This window comes from Solea senegalensis, linkage group LG16, assembly GCF_019176455.1.
Source record: "Solea senegalensis isolate Sse05_10M linkage group LG16, IFAPA_SoseM_1, whole genome shotgun sequence".
Classification (NCBI taxonomy): Eukaryota; Metazoa; Chordata; class Actinopteri; order Pleuronectiformes; family Soleidae; genus Solea; species Solea senegalensis.
Window position 1 is genome coordinate 4,984,531 of NC_058036.1, and position 17,087 is coordinate 5,001,617.

A 17,087-nucleotide genomic window follows, 5' to 3' on the forward strand; every position below is an offset into this window, starting at 1 on the left:
TTGATTCATTTTTATTACCATTAACATCAACACTATTCAGACTTTGCACCTCATTCTGCACAACCAAGCAACAGTAACACTTAGAAATGCAGAAAAACACAACAACATGCTTTGCAATTAGAAGTAAAAGTGTATGGGATTTGTGGTAAATTATTGTTATTAAGCGCTTACCAAATTTGTCTGTCAAGCCATCGACGCCCAGCTCAGACTCTGCTCCAGGTCCAGTTTTATCAGAACCGGCGTCGTCTGTTAAAATGATAAAAAACAAAGAGGTGAAATGTCAGAGTAGTACAGAAACCATATGTCTGATATTTCTGCATTTAAACAGAAAGTTACACACGTTATAATAATCCGTAGAAAACTCTTCTTTTGACAGCTTCTGTGTCTTACTGTGCACCGTCCATAATTTATCTTTAGTCACGTCACGTTCTGTTGAGCTGTCAAATGCATGTCTATCTCGAGAAAAAGTGTTCGCCTTGTACACAAACAGAGTAACTCCATCTGAAGCAGCTCAGAGTCATAATTTATCACGAGCCACATGTTTCTGAAATAACTTAACTGGAGATGTATTTTTTAAATTATAGAGCAAGATCAATGCCAGAGAGAGATATTCCGAGTTAGTTCACTGGCTACCTTAAAAGCCTGTTTTGACTTTCCATTACTATCCTGTTTTTAATTTTTTGACAGTGTAATGGTCACAGCTCTTTATGGCGGCCGGCTCAACTCCAGGCAGTTTGCTTGCAAAGTGTTCTCGGCTCCATTTGAACAAATCTGGCATTTAGAGATAGGCTCCTCTGGACCGGCTGCATGCTCCCAAATGCTTGCAGCATTTGGAAGTAATACGATCGGTTTTCATAAGCCCAGTTCCAGGAGACAGCTGTGGAGTTTATGTCATTGGCTGACATCATGCAGCGGCGCTAAGACGGGGCTTAGAGGAAATATAATGAGTGAAACTTAATAATCGGTGTGTGATCCGTATCAACTGCTGGAGTTCAGCATTGATGAATTAACGGGGCAGATCGGGTTCCTCGCCAATATGTGCCACTCTGTGGGGGTGGGGGGTGGGGGGGCATTAAGCTGATGATTACTGAAGAAGGGCTGTTGTTAAATGATTAATATAATACTGCTGCGTTAGATACAGCTGTGTAAGTTATGCTCAGCATTTCAAGCCCGGGAAAGATATGTTAGAATAAGGCCAGGTTAGCTGTATGTTTCAATAAGACTCAAAGAGGGGAAAACTACCAGCCAGCTCGCTACCTTCCGTGTCTCAGTGTTCGGCCTTGCATTGGATTTTTCTCGATGCATTTTGGCACAGTTGATTCCCTCTCAGGGTTTGATTGGGTCAGGTAAAGAGACCAGATGTGACTTCTAACCCCCTCGTTCTGCCTCCCTTGAGTCCCCACCCCCACCCCCACCACCCCTGAAACGCTCACAGCTCTCTCGGGTTCTCTGGGTACAAACCCTCCATTGTTTGTCCCCTGCAGCACCAAGCCCAGCCATGATGTCATGGCTATTTGAAAGGGTTTAACTGGCCAACTATAATAACCCATTCCTTTAAAAAACAGCCTCCACTGGAAGAAATATTTCTCTGTTGCTCACTTGGGCTCTCAACATTCCTCCTGGTTCCTGAACCTCCCAATCCAAACAGAACATGGTCCCACACTGCCGGGGTTTTCTTTTTGACTTTTTTTTTTTTCCTCTCTCTCCTCTGAATCTATTTCCTCTCTGCTCGTTGGTGATTTTAGGGAACAATGGTACCTTTTATACATCAGTTCTGTCTCCACTATTGTCTTTACACGATGTTATCTCACTATAAGCTGCAGACATGGGCGAGCTAAGACATCTCATGGCTGCAATATGATGACAACCAAAATACTCAACAAACACAGAGAAAGGCTGGAAGGCCTTGAAATAGTGAGGGCTGTTCTCTTGTGTACTGAGAAGTGAGTAAAATCTGCAACTTATTATGCAATCAATGATCAAAAAGCTCTTTATACTTTACATACTGTATGAAATCAAAGGTTCATTATGCAAACGGAAATTCAATTACAAGGGCTGGCATTCAAGTGCATGTTAATGCGAGTAAATAATTCAAGAAAAACTATCAAGTTGTTTAAAATGCAGCCGCCCTGCTTCCATATAACTCGGGTCCATTCATAGTCTCGCCACAGTGTTTAGGGGTCTGACGCCATCTCCTCCCACTTCATTCACAAATCCAGCCACAGGAAACAAGTCACTACACACTCCACTATCCACTTGCCTCCTGTGCCAGCTGCATCGCAGGAAAAAGCCCTGCAGATTTGGGGGTCACAATGAGCTCCAGATGTTGTTGGGGACACTGCAATGTCCAGGGAAAGTTATGTGTAGTGGCCTTGCATCACACTCAAACATCTCAAAAAAATCTCAAACATCTACCACATGTGATCAGTCACACACACACACACACACACGAGGCAGTTTATACAACTGCTGGCCTGACAAAGTCTCTGGAGAGGAGCAAAATGAAAAATGTGCTGCGAGAGCCAACATCTTCATGTAGAAATAACAAGTCCTGCCAGCCCCTGTATTAGCCCCGTTATATCTGTGCAGACATAAACATTAAAATCCGACCCTGTAAATGCTAATATGACAATCCCACGTTAATGTTAATGTGCAGTCTGCTGCAGCATGAGCAGCTGGGGACCGTGAAGCCGCTGCTTGTACTGGACTATCCTGGTGTGGTGCTGGGAGCTGAAGGGGCCAGTTGTCAGGAGACCACCCTAAACAGGGCCCAAACAACCAGCTGGAGGGATTGAGGAGGCGCCATGTTGCACTGGCTGACCAGATTCTTCAGATAGCTCCTGGGAGGACAGGCTGTCCACTGGCAGATGGGAAGAGGGCTATCTCTCCCACCTCCTCCTTACATCACCCTGAAAAACCCCTCACTCTCTCTCCCCACCACTCCCACTTCAAGCTTGTGTTGCATCTTCATCTGAGTGTCTTTCTTCTGCTTTCTGTGCTGTGTTCCGTGCAATGTTGGAAAAACGTTATGCACTCCACTGCCAGGATTTGGTTGACCCCCTTTACCGCAGACCAGCGATGAAAGCGTTTGCTTCTTGTACTTTTTCACTTTGTGTTCCATTAAAAACAACAAACTGAGTGACGATGGATACTGTATGTATATAACGATGTGCTGGGAGCTATCCCTCATTTGTTTCAAACAAATAAACTCCCTCCTCTGATCTTTTTTGACAACCATAGCACAGCTCTCAGCAGGTTAACTGCATTCTATTAAACTGAACAATTAGCCGATTCCAACTTGACGGAAAGTGTGGCTCATGATAATTGCGGACTATTTGGCTGCAACGCACAATTATGCGTGTAAACAAATGGCTGATGGACAAGAGAGCATAAAAGAGGAAGGAGGGAGGAGAGTCACACACAACCACCAGAGGACAAAAGGGAAATGAAACAATCCAGATCAGGACTGAGAACTTTATATGTACCTCCATTCAGGGCAAAAACACTTGTGATAGGAATCTCATAGAAATATGCTTCCAAGAAATGATTTCCAGAAAAAAAAAAATTCTGCATGAGAGTAGAGTGACGCCTGCAGTCAGGTTGAGCAGATCTCCCTGAGAGCTCTAAGTGTTTTCAGTTAAGTCTTCATTCTCACTCTGTCGCACTACAACAGACGCCGCACCAGACAAAATCATCTCTCATGTAAACACACCGCAGGGAGAAAGTTATCTGTGTGTGTGTGTGTGTGTAGTTTGGCCTGAATCTATCTCAAGTATTCCTCTTTATCTCCCAGCTTTAAATCAACATTTAAATCCAATAATAAATTCCATGTGCATGTTCAGTATTAGAAACAAATACTTAATTTTAAAAAATAATCTGTCTCAAATGTTTAAAGAACAAGGCGCTCAGGAAAACTTTCAGCCACCCCCCCCCACACCACCCCCTTTATTTGTATTTGGTCATGTTTATTCAAACTTCTTCTCACAGCCAAAAATAACTTCTATTTTTTTTTTTTTACACGGTTTATTTGAAATAAAAAAAAACAACACCACCACCAGAGATTTCCTCATGGGAATTTTATGGTATTATGGTGTTAAAAAAACTGAGCTCCAAACCATTGCCCGTGTATATCTGTAAGTGCACTCACAATCACCAGAATATACTCGTAATCATTATTTCATTTATATTTAGTTCATATTTTCTTCTTCAAGACACTTTTTAGAAAAAGAGGAAGAGATCCGTTGAAGTTGAACAGCTGATAATTTAAAAGCAGATGCATTTTTAGTCCATGTTATTCCCAGTCTTGCATCCCTGCCATGCATCTATATTTTCTTAACAACACAAAAACCCTCCCACAAAATCCCCGAGCTATTTTTCGCTTACAACCAATCAGCCAGTATATTTGTGCTGCTTTTAAGTTTGAATCTGGACGGCATCTGGAGGGCAAACTCATTACCGGAATCCACAGAATCAAAACATCAAAAATAAAATGACAGCGCTGGGTTATTCATGACATAATTGATCCCGAATATGTTCTATTTTAAAGTACAATGCAGACACACGTACCCATGTCTGACTTAGATAATATATAGCACAAGTGTAGCATGAACCTTGATATTACACTTGGCTCATTGCCTCAATCCCCAGCCTTTCATTTTAGCACAATCAGCAGACACCCTCTCTTTGAACTCAATGACAACTTCATATTGAGGGAGACTAAAAATAAACTTTAGTCCCGTCTATTCCCATCACATGAGCCCGGTTTATTACAACGGGTGCTGTTTTCTGAAGTGCCCTGTGTTTTCCACATCTGCCTGATTATGGCTCTTCCTCTGAAGCACAGCTGTCACAAGACCGGGCTGTGTCTCCTCCTCCGATGAGAGAGGCTGCAGACTCTGGCCCTAATTAGGCATCTTAGAGTAATTAGACTAAACACAGCCTTCACGCTCCGCTCTGCTCATTCATCATGCGCCGCTCTAGTGCAGAGGAAACGCACTGTATGCACAAGCACAAATGAGCTATACAGTCAGCCGAGTGTGATTCATTCCAAAGGCCCCATTCAGGAGCAGTGTCCGACGACCAAGCGGCACCGTCTTTCTGTGGGGACGTGGAGCTCCAGCCTCCACAGAGTGTAGCCTCAGGAAAAGGAAGAGCTGGAGATCCAGTTGAGTCACAGAGGATGAAATAGTATGAAACAATATCCCATCCCGCTGTTGACTTTGGGCAGAGAGAGGTAGGTGCAGTAACACACAATAGATGAGAGGATCAAGCACTAAATCTCCATAAATCCACTTGTTTAAGACTTTGACCTCTGAGAGTGATGCTGTCTTTTAACATTTGAACTATGGTGAGATGTTTGACTGCAGGCTAATGTTGTGGTCTGACGGTACAAATCAGACCTGAATAACACACACAAACACAGTGTCTGTGTTTGAGTTGCAGTGCAGGTGATTTCACATTTTATGACTCTGAATTAAGCTGAAGCATTTCACAAAAACAAATGATCTCATCTTCAGAATCCACAAAGAAACAGGTCCATCTGCACTCACCAATGACGATGAGGGTGAAGTTGACGTTGACGCTACCAAAGCCGTTGGTAGCTTTGCAGATGTAGGTGCCCGTGTCCTCTGCCTCCACCTCCTTGATCTTCAGGCCCATGCGAAGGATACGGAAACGGATCCAGCCACTGTGGATGTTGCGCCCATCTTTGGTCCACATAATTAGGGGTGGAGGATCTCCTTCCACCGGACATGGTAGCTTAATGGCACTCCCAAGGCGAGCCGACTGTCTGTGAGCAACCTTGTCTGACACCCGTGGAGGTCCTGAAGACACACATACGCCATAACGGTTCATTTGTTTGGGAGAAAAGTATTAACCTGAAGAGGTTTTTGACCCATAGATACAATGTGACATTCGAAAAAGCAGCTCATGGTGTACGGTTGAATCTGCATAGTGCAATTTCCATCCCATAATAGTTCCTATATATTCTGGGAAAGTGTATTGAAATCAGCACAAAAGTTAAACCCTGATTTTCCTGACTAAAAACAGGCTGAAAAACAAATTGAATTAGAATAGGTAATTTGTCATCTTTTTGTCTGATCACCCAGAAATGTTGAAACCAGATTGTAATAATTGGTCAAGCCCTGTCAGCCGCTGCTTAAACAGAGAGGGTAAAGTGTTCTGGCTCTGTTTTTTAGCGTAGTGTGTGAAAGATCAAAGCAATGAGAGGGGCGGGTCACAGTGAGATGGACAGCAGCCTGTTCTCCCTGCTCGTAATTGGCTCAGGTCTGCGCCCTCAGATCTGGTGAAGTGAAGTGGGTCGAAACACCGTGTGATGTGTTCGGAGGCCTGCGCCGCTGCTCACACAGCACCGGGCCTTTAAACTAACCCCCCAGAACCCCGAATCACTGAGATGACTCGACATCGAAGAGAAACAGGAGACTGAGGAAAAAGGGGGGGGGGAGAAAACAAAAGCAACAAAACCCTATAGCTGCTGCAACGGCCGTCAAAGGTACACAGAGCACGGTCTGTGCCTCAGAACAAATGGCTGGTCTGGTAGCAGCAAAAACAATGGGGAGGGTAAGTACACATGGCCTCTCCCCACACATACACGCACGGTCAAACTCAAACACACACATTCCACCGGTGCATTTCACACATATGGTAAACAACAAGAAGTTCATTATACTGATGAAGCCGCAGTGGAGGAGGTGACACAGGTAACCCCATCTGGTTGTTTAATCCATCACATTGCTAACAGATGTAACTCAGTGGTAGTAGAAAAAAAAAAAACATGTAGACTGCTGACCTCAACACCAACAACACCCACGCACACACACACATATATGTATATATATATAAATATACATATATATATGTATACCCTAGGGTTACCCTAACCTTAACTGTAACCATTCAAACCCTAACCACAATCTACATTTTAGCCCTAAACAGAACTTAACTGGTCCTGATAAGGTCAGTTTTTATGCCAGAAAAAGTCCTAAAGAGGTAAAAATGCACGTGTGCGTGCACGCACACACACACATATGTTGTGCTGGGGTTTTTACTTCCTCATTGTGGATGGCCCTTCCTGGCCCACAGCATGCACAGGAAATTGGAAGTGTCATTGTTTATGTCTGTGGAGAAAACGCAACTGCGGTGTTTTTGGCTGTTGTCAGACGGCCCATTTCTCTCTCCTCTCTCTAAAAGGAAGGCAGAACAGAGGGGCTCACTGTTTCTACTCTGCAGTCTCTGATTTAGGACCACAAGCCGGTAACAGCGTTGGCTCGCTGCTGCTGCTGGGGCTCATATGGACCGAGTTGATCTTTAAAGACTAAAACTGCCGCGTAAAAACACAAATATGTTTCTGCCAAATCGTGAACAAACGGGCTTCAGTTATCGTTTCTGAGTTATGGTCCCACAAGCCACTCGGCAGCATGTTTCTTCTGGATTAATGGAGAGACTCGTAAATACAAAACAAGGCCTGATTCATGTCAAAGGTTGCGATGATGCAAAGTGTCAAAACACATTGAGCCAACGTGGTTCCAGCTTCTGTCAAACAAAAAATATTTCGTAAAAATGTATACACTTCTCAGAAAAAATAAAGAGTTCGGGTAATATCTGCTAAACTTCTCTGGAGTGACAATTATTATACACTACGCACAAGTCTTTTTGTGGAATTTCTGCTGAATAAAATGATAGACAAGTAAAAAAGAAAACTCAGATTTACTGACCGGGCCAGACTGAAGGTTTCCCTGCTTCCTGATTAACCTGAATTATCCATGTGCTGGTTTTGGCCATTGAAAGGGTATTACGCTCATTTTAAATTGCCATTCACCAAAAACATAAGCACACAAACAGACAAATAAGTGAACAAATAAAATAAATAAAAAATAAAAGCACCAGAATAACAAACTGTCCCTTTAACTTTGATGAAAGTCTTGAATTTGGCTTATACGCTCATGCTTAGGCTCCTGAGCTTTCTGGCCTGATAAACTAAAAAGCTTTGGCTGGTGCTTCAAGCACAAGGAATGTGTAACGACTGATTTCCTCCCTCCATCTCCGCTCCTGAAAAACAAAAAAACCCTTTTGAAGTTCTTTTGAAAAACAAGACATGAAGAGGTGCTGAAATCAAGGACATCATCTGAATAACTTAATAAGTATTTGTGCTGTGTGCATGACCACCATCCTTTCCTTCAACAGGCACTCTCCTCCTCCACCTCCTACTTCCTCTCTCAAGGACAGGTTCTCTTAACCTTGCAGTTGAAAGCTGAAAACACACAGAGGCCTTCTGTGGTCAATCCAGTGTTGAGAAAAGGGGAATTATTTTCTTATCTGTTTGACTGTGAGATGCACAGTTCAGGACGTGCAAAACGCAACATGTAATCACATCATTCTTGTACTGTGGCCGCACTTTTCTCTGTTGTGTTAACTCCAGTCTTCGGAGGCTCTCCAGCGGTTGCTGAACTTACCATTATGGTTTACAGGCGCTGTGATGAATGGGAATCCGCCAGATTTTTGACAAACTGCTGAGCATTTCATGGTGTTTACACAAATTGTTAGAATTGTTAGCTGCTCTGTGAATGGAAAATGGTATATAAGCCCATATGGGCTTCCCCATAGTGCCGCAGTGGCACAGCGCTACTTATTATAGTGCAGCTCCATGTGTGAATGGAATCTTTCATAGCACAGGAAAAGGAGGAGGATGCCTGGCGACTCACAGAATTAGCTCTGTTTTTCTTTGCTCAATTTGGTGATGGATTATTTTTAAGAGAAAGGGGCACATTCAATAAGAGGCATTCTTGAGAGTCAGACTAAATATAGCCATTTTTACAAATCAGTGAGCGAGGTAGTGAAGTGCCGATCCAGCGCGCAGGCATCCGTGGAAATGAATATGTTCGGAAAAGTCAGAATGTAAATGAAAGGGCAACACGGGCACACAAGACGACAAAAGCTGCCAGGATTGAGCAATGATCACATGTGCTGGCACCTCCTTCCTCATTTATTTTCTCTTTTATAAAACACCTGTGGATTTGTAATGATTGTGTACAAGCATTTTTCCTCCCATTCAAAGCGCTTTGGGTTGTCTTAGTCTTTGCAAACATGTCAATAAAAGGCCCGACTTGGCTGCTGACAGCAGCACCAATAGTGAACACCTGGAACTTAACCAACTACAATGAGACTAACTTGACAATGCATGCAACACCGTCTGCCCAATACAGGACACAGTAATTCAAACACACGTGTAAACATCTCCTTTTAAAAAGGATCAGGCCTTAATCTCCAGCCAAACGCAAGAAACTCTTGCACATCAAAAGGCTTTTGCCAGACTGTAGTGATTCATTGCTTAGATAAACACTGATCCAAGTGAATGTGTCTTCAATATGCAGTATTTATATAGAGGATAAGAAGCAGAGAGACAGATAGAAGCTGGAGAATACCTCCTCCTACTCAGCAGCACTGTGTTAGTTCAGTAGACCTTACAAGAGCAGACAGCAACAAGTTTAATGGAGCTTCTGCTGCAGGGAAATACTCCATCATGCATCTTAGGAGAACATGCACAATACAAATCTTCAAAAGGGCTGGAGGAAAAAAGCTAGAGATCAAAGAACACAAGAGAGCAGAAAAGAAATGTTAAAAAAACAAAACAAAAGGCGAAACAAAACAAAACATGAAAGCTAGAAACCAAATCCAGAGTTTGTGACTTCACTTGAGACCAGAGAAGTTGAAGTTGGTGAAGGCGAAAGGTGAGGCCGACACTACAGCTCAGGGAGTGTGTGAAAGGCCAGAGCTTCTGTTCTGAGCCTGCTGCTGCGCTCAGCTATACATTTCACAAGAAGAGATAAAGATCAGCGTAAAACAGCGAGAGAAGGGGGGAGAGTCACCTTGGCAAGTCAAGAAAGGAGGCACGGTGAAGTGAGGAAGAGGAGGGGTGGGTAGTGACAGGGTGAAAAGGGATGGGATATGAGTGGAGTGGTGGTAGGGGCTGTTCTGACAGCAGCGGGGCAGCGGAGGGTGAAGAACGCCGTCTTTTCTTACCCTTTCAGACGCTTTTCAACTTCACCCAATGAGGCAATCAATACCTGCTATTTTTCCTCCCGCCTTTCCAATCAATAGATAGGAGTGGGGTGAGACCAGTCAGGACAATGGTTCTTTCTTCGTTACCATCTGATGTGAGCTGAATAGCAACTTCTTTGGTGGTGGGAATGGTACAGGAGGAGCTATTGGGTGACATGAGGGACTAGAGAAACAGCAGGAGGGGCCTGGAACAAAAATTAAAGGGGTAAAAGAGGATAAGATGCTCTCGCTGGTCTATCTGATTGAAGCAGACTCCCTGGAATAACAGCGCAGCTTGTTAACAGTGAATCCGCATCTGCCTCTTTCACTAGTGGCTCCGGAACAACAGGCTCCTGCTGACCCCTCATCAAAAGAAACGGGGAAAGAAACAGAGAGAAATTACTCCAGCGTCATAAAGCTTCTGCAAACATCTCCATCACATGGTCTACCCTTAATGGCCCCTACTGTGGAGCCTTTGAACTCTAAGCTGCTATATTTTATTAAAGTTGACTGCCTTCACCCGGCCCCAGCTGCCTCTGTCAGAGAAAAGGAGCATGTGTGTGCGGGCGCATGATCTCGGTCCTGCTATCATCAGCAATGAGTGAAACAAAAATCCAGGCTACACCCACAATAAATCAGTTATATGTAATTATTTGTCAATAAACGGGGGAGCGATTGTACTTTTTGTCCTAAATCCTGGTCATTACAATACAAGTCTCAATCCAGGCCGCTCCAGGCTTAACTTTCCTAGAAAAAGAAAAATCCTACAGTGTATTATTTACTGATACTCTGATCATGTGAATGATCTCTTTTACTTCAGGGTCAGGCATCTGTACTTTTCCAGACTTCTACAAGCACGGAAAAGTATCGAGTCTACCTTATGGAAAGTCTTTGACCTGAATTAATGGAGGCCTTTCATATGATGTTTATGGAGTGGCTGTTTTGTCTTATTACTGGATACTTCATACGAGTTGCAGTGGAACAGCTCGTAGCCTGCGTTTCCTGCGTGCTACCTGCTCAAATACAGCACGGAAATTGGACAACTTTACAGGAGTCGGTTTCTTAGGCTTTTAGTTAAAGGTCCAGTGTGTAAGAAGAATTCTAAAGTGCCATGTACTGTAATGGTAAAACTGTCGAGTGAGACACAGGCAAGGACTCCATTCACCCTAACCTTTTCCCTTTGCATTTACATACCAGAAAGGATGCTTCATAAAGCATGCTCCGTCTGGGCTGTTGTAGAAACATGAAGACGCAAAATGGCAACCTATGTAAAGCAAGGCCCTTACCCAAAGAACATATATATACTGTATATAAAGCTTAATCTGAGGCTACAAAAACCAAAGAATTATTCATTTATACAAACATACTTATGGGTAGTATCTGAACATGGACAAAGTTATTTATCTAGTGTCATCAAACACCACCCTGCTACTGTAAATAATCACTATCAAAACAAATCGTGTATAAATCTGTTTTTACCAGTCATTTCACAATCAACTATTCACAATAACTATTAAGCTAAAAATCAACAATTCACTGGTCTTGCCCAGTCACAAAGAGCACACAGTGAGTGGCACTCTAGTCACTTTATCTCACTCCATTAGGCTAAGGCCTGGTGCGCACACAGGGCCTGAGTGTGTGCTTAGGGCCACTTATCAGAGAAGAGGCAAAAGGACGAAGACTGGGAGGAGAGAGAAAGGCCAGATACAGTGACAGACAGGGACAGAGGGAGAGCGAGGTGGGGGGTCAGAAGAGGAGCGATTGAAGCCAAGGATGGAGAAGTGGGATGAAGGTGAAAGAGAGAAGAGTTGATTTAGAGAGTGGCGGGGAGCAGAGGCTAAGATGGCAGAGAGGCCTCCTTTAACACGCAGCTCATGAGGAGAGGAGGGCTGCATGGGGGAGTGAACAGGGATTAGGTGGGCCAGGCGGCAGTAACCAGGAATCCCAACAATCTCACACCCCACTCCCTGGCCCGGGCTCAGTCTCGGCAATATGACACACCGAGACAGACTTTTCTCTCTGCAGCACAGAGCCGGGCACCAACAAGCACCTGTTTATTACTGTCTTGTCTTACGTTTGGAGATTGACCAACCCACTTGGCACCGAGTAGGATGTTGTGTGAATACTTACACATGTTCCACTGCCCTGGACCATCTGTGTCATGTCTTTTACTCTCTACTCTGCCTCACGCAGATGAAGCCAGTTTAGACAGCAAAATGTCATCATTATTATGGCCTATCTACCCCTGGTAGGAAAGAGAAGGAAAGATTAAACCCTATGACTTTAGCTTAGGTTTAAACTGCCCAAGATAAATGTTAGGGCACCTGTCTTCCACACCAAGACAGGCTTTTAACACAGCGAAAACTAAGAAGTTTTGAGTGTGAGAATTTAAACATATTACACAAACAGTTTCATAAGTGAATTCTACTGTTAAAAAACCCTGGTTGTTTATAGCAGTTTGACAAGATAAATGCTTATTGGGCTGTTTATATACACACAAACGTTGCCTCAGTCAGGTCTGGCAGTTTTGGTTGACAGAGCCTATTTTCAGATGGAAGGACGAGCCATTCAAATTGTGTTACATCATTTCTGTTCACCCTAACACAAACAGAGGCAGACAAAATACACACTGTCGCTTGTTTGAAAAGTTGTGAAAAGCCTTCAAATTAAACTGTGAAAAAACTCTGGAATAACACCCCATTGGTCATAGTAAACTAGGACCATGAGCAATGATAATACATACATAACTAATAGTTTTGATTTTAAATTAATCAAATTAATTAATATATAGATTTGATACCTGATACGTGGGGCCACACAGTGGTGTAGTGGTTAGCACTCTCACCTTGCAGTGAGAAGACCCGGGTTCGAGCCCCAGTTGGAACAAGGGCCTTTCTGCATGGAGTTTGCATGTTCTCCCCGTGTGTGTGTGGGTTCTCTCCGGGTTCTCCGGCTTCCTCCCACAGTCCAAAAACATGCAATGTGGGGATTAGGTGAATTGGACACTCTAAATTGACCATAGGAGTGAGAGTGAATGGTTGTGTGTGGCCCTGCGTTGGATTGGCGAACTGTCCAGGGTGTACCCCGCCTATCGCCCGATGTAACTGAGATTGGCACAGCACCCCCCCCGCGACCCTCTGGTGGAGGATAAAGCGGTAGATGATGACTGACTGACTTGATTCGTGAATTTCAGTACAATTACTTGACACATAATTCAAATTTTCAACACTTATTTCCTTCTCAATCAGCCATATGAGAACTTAAATAATAAAAAAAAAAAGATAACACACAAGATTTGATGCCGGCCTTTGTTCTTGTTACAACTTTGACTTTGTTACACTGTTGGCTCAGAAAAGAACTCTGTTGTAGTTGTTTCATGGCCTCTATCTGTCAACAGTGAGGTGCATCCCACCACTCCCAGCATGCCTCCTCCTTCAACCTTCCTGCATTCCACAGTGGGGAAAAAAAACAACTCCAACCTGCTAATTGTGTACAACTGACACAGTCGGGAGTCCAGTCTAAAGGTGCTGAATGAGATACAGATGTCCTTATTACGGCAAGTCGTAGTTGTTCAGTGTTGGTCTGATGTTATGTTGACAGACGAATAACATTAGACCATCAAAGAGCCTGTAAATGTGGTCATTTTATGACAGACATGCTGTCACCAACAGACCTGTGAGTGTGTCTCTGTATGTGTTGTGGTCACATCTCATGACAACGATGATGATGATAATGATGGTGAAGATTGGTGCTGAGTGCCCCTTGAAGAAACCTACAGAAACTACAGTCAAAGGATCGGCCAGTCGCCATGACACTGGGAACTGGTTTTACACCAGTGCCTTTGTCAACACAGTATTTTCAGGATTGACCAATGACAGACTGTGATGTAGCAAGAGAGTTTGGGCAGAATGGAGTGATTCAGAGAGGAGCAGGCGGGTGAGTGAGGAAAATAGAAAGGCGGGTGGGACAGAGGTAGAAGGTGGGGGGGCAGTAGGGCGAGACAGGCCAAGGGGTGGAGGAACTGGCAAAGCTCTCACTGACAGCAAAGGGGCCTCTTGACAATCCAGGAATATTGTCTGAAATCAATCTGTCAACATGGAGCTGTTGAGCCTGTCATTACAATGTGGTACTCACCCTTTCACAGTGACAATTTGTTCAGTGCTTTCCCAGTTCACCTTACTACCCGCCTGCACAGAGGTCACTGCCCTCTATCCTGTCTGTCTGCCAGTCTAGCTGTCTCTTTCTTTGTTAGTGAACTCTCCACACAGAAGTGCAACAGTCCTTTTATCAAGGTGACATGCATAAAAGCTGATGGCAGATGACCAGAATAGATAACCTGCTGTTACACCACTGAATCTCCATATTGTCAACTTTTCAGTCAAGGTACAATTACTTCAATGGGCAGGTGGGGGAGCAGGTTGGGGGCTTTAGGTACCTGAACACGAAGATAGCCAGCCTTCTGTTTTTCTCAGAAACAAGAGCCCCAACAACTGTTCCCGCTGAGCAAACTCAGAGTCTCTGACCTTAGGAAGGACATTTTCACAATTCCAATCAATCATTAAATCTGTGCTCACCTTTAACATCACATTCTGCTTCGACTAAATCACTGCCAAGAATAAATCTCCCAGATCATCCGCTAAGAAAGTAAAATAACGTGCAAAATTCACTATATTGTCAGTACTCTACACCCAACTGTTGAAAGTAAGCCCTGCACAAGTCTTTCCAGTTTCTCATGCCACAAGTCCCACTGGACAAGAAAAACATTTTCCGCAACTCCTTAATTACCACTGCTATAAATGTCTGAAACAAACAATAGGCAATTAAGAACATTCACACAAGTGGCACAGTTTGTTTCAGTACAGTACGTCACCCCATTCACATTTCCAAACGTTGAGCAGAGTACCAAAATAACCGATCCATAACATCCCAGTTCTTGGTACCCTTTTGTTGAGGTGCCAAGCACAGTGGTCTGGCTCCTGCAGGGTGAAGGTACGTACACTGCAGTCCGTTGTTGGTAGAGGAAAACAGCACACAACCTGCAACCTAGTCTCAAACAAAGCTTGGTAAACCACATGCCAAGAAGGAACAACATAGATGCTGGATGTCCTCCACAGTTGCTCTTTGTTTATTGTGTAACCTTCTTCTTCTTTGTGGAATTACTTTGTGAGCTACACTGTGTTGCACTAGTATTATGTTATGCTATTTGCGGCTAACGCATCTGAAATAGCTACATAAGTTACGTATGCTGCCCACACACCCCAGGGTGCAAACACTGTGTAAGATCAGGTTGTACTATTCCAAACAGTACCATGGCAAGCTGAACTGTGCTGCACCACTCGCTTGAAACAAGGCTCTACTTATAATAATTTGTTCTTTACAAAAAGAGACATGTTTATTTGCAAATACAGTGGGTAAGTGGTCACAAGTGAAATGACAAGTGGTGTCAGGTGTGAGCTGACGTACTTAAAAACTGTCCACTTGTGATTGGATCGCTTGAGACGTGCAAATACCAGGTCTGAGCACGGCCAAAGTCATTCAGAGTAAACCTATAGGGTTCATACAACAACCTGCAGCAAAGTTCATGGCAATCCATCCGATGATCAAGATATCACAAGTCAACATCAAGGTGGCACCACAATAAAAATCCCAATATCACACACATCTTTTCTGAATGTCTCTATACATTTCTACATGCTTTTTGGGATATTTCAGGCAAGACCAAATGTTGAATCACTAAACAAATCTGATCAGAAACGCCTAAAACACCAAGTGCAGAACGCCAAGTCCGACTGCATTCTAGTTCACATGACATTAAGAAAACCAAATTATTGTCTTAGTCCGACTAAAATCGGACTTTTAACAAGCACAGTATGTCATCTCCAGAGTCAACTTGTTGATATTGAGAGTCAAGTTTGCCTTTTTGTCAACCTAGACACTGTATGAATGGAGAAGTCCTCCAGTCTGCCAAGCCTGTGAAGGCTGGGGGCTGATCCAAGGTCCAAACTCAAGTCTCAGTGCATAAGGAAATCAAATCAGTTTCACTGCATAATGCAGAAGAATTCCAGTCTGGAATAGCAGTAGCTCAGCTATAAAATATGACCGATTACACTTTTTGGTTTTTCCTCTCTCCAAGTCAAAGCAGGGACACATTTTTCCTTTCGGTACAGACGTGATGGGTCCCCTGAATGAAAAATCAGGGCCTCTTTGCATCCGCGCCTCTGCTTCATGCCTTGAGACTGCTGCTGCCAAAAAAAGGGAGCAAACAAATTCCATCACGACAGCCTGTATGCTGGCAATGAAAACTCCTATTTTGAGGTTCTGTGACAAGCAATTGCCCAGACCAGACTCTTTATAACTTCAGTCAATGAGGACAATACAGTAAGAATTTCTGGGGTCGCCCCTAATGAAAAACAAAGTGGAAGCCACTAAGCCATGTGGGGTCTCATAGAAGCTCATTGGAGGTGAACTGAGAGGAGGGACAGGGGGCATGTGTGTCAAAAGCAGAGGAGGCCTCATTCAGAGCATGTTATCCAGCCATTGCGCGTATGTGTTTGAAACCCCAAGAGAGAGGAGGGGGTATTTGGAAAAATAGGTCTATTTTTGTATTACAAAGTTGACTAACATCCAACTGCTTTCTTAGCATAAACAGAGGGAAAACAATGAAAGACTTGATGATGAGGAAACATATCTTGAAACTATACGCAGCAGGTACCTCATTGCTGCCTGATATGGTATTCTGATATGTCAGTGTGAGACTTCAGCGGCACAGACTCAAGCAGGCTGTGGCAAGTACAGCAAACAAGCACATACAGTGCAAGAAGATGGGACAGATAATATTTCTGCACTTGAAATCAGCCTTTTATTCACGAACATCACAATGACAACTGTTGGACTTGTCCAAACCTGCCCAGTCTGAGCCACATCCTGAGGGCCAACTTGCTATAGAAACAGTGGATACTTTGCAATTGTGCAAACAACAAAAGATTGTTGTGGCACATGTTTCGCTGCGTTTGTGTTCATGCCACTGGGGG

At 43.7% G+C, this 17,087-nt stretch overlaps 1 protein-coding gene across 1 annotated transcript in view; it reads right to left on the reverse strand.

Annotated features, from left to right (window-relative positions):
- Window positions 1-17,087, reverse strand: part of LOC122783076 (fibroblast growth factor receptor-like 1) — a 28,551-nt gene that overhangs the window by 4,309 nt on the left and 7,155 nt on the right. The window contains exons 3-4 of the mRNA XM_044047723.1: window positions 5,550-5,822; window positions 172-246 (exon numbers count right to left, since the gene is read on the reverse strand). Of these exons, the coding sequence (XP_043903658.1) occupies window positions 172-246; window positions 5,550-5,822 (348 nt within the window). The remainder of the gene's footprint in view (window positions 1-171; window positions 247-5,549; window positions 5,823-17,087) is intronic.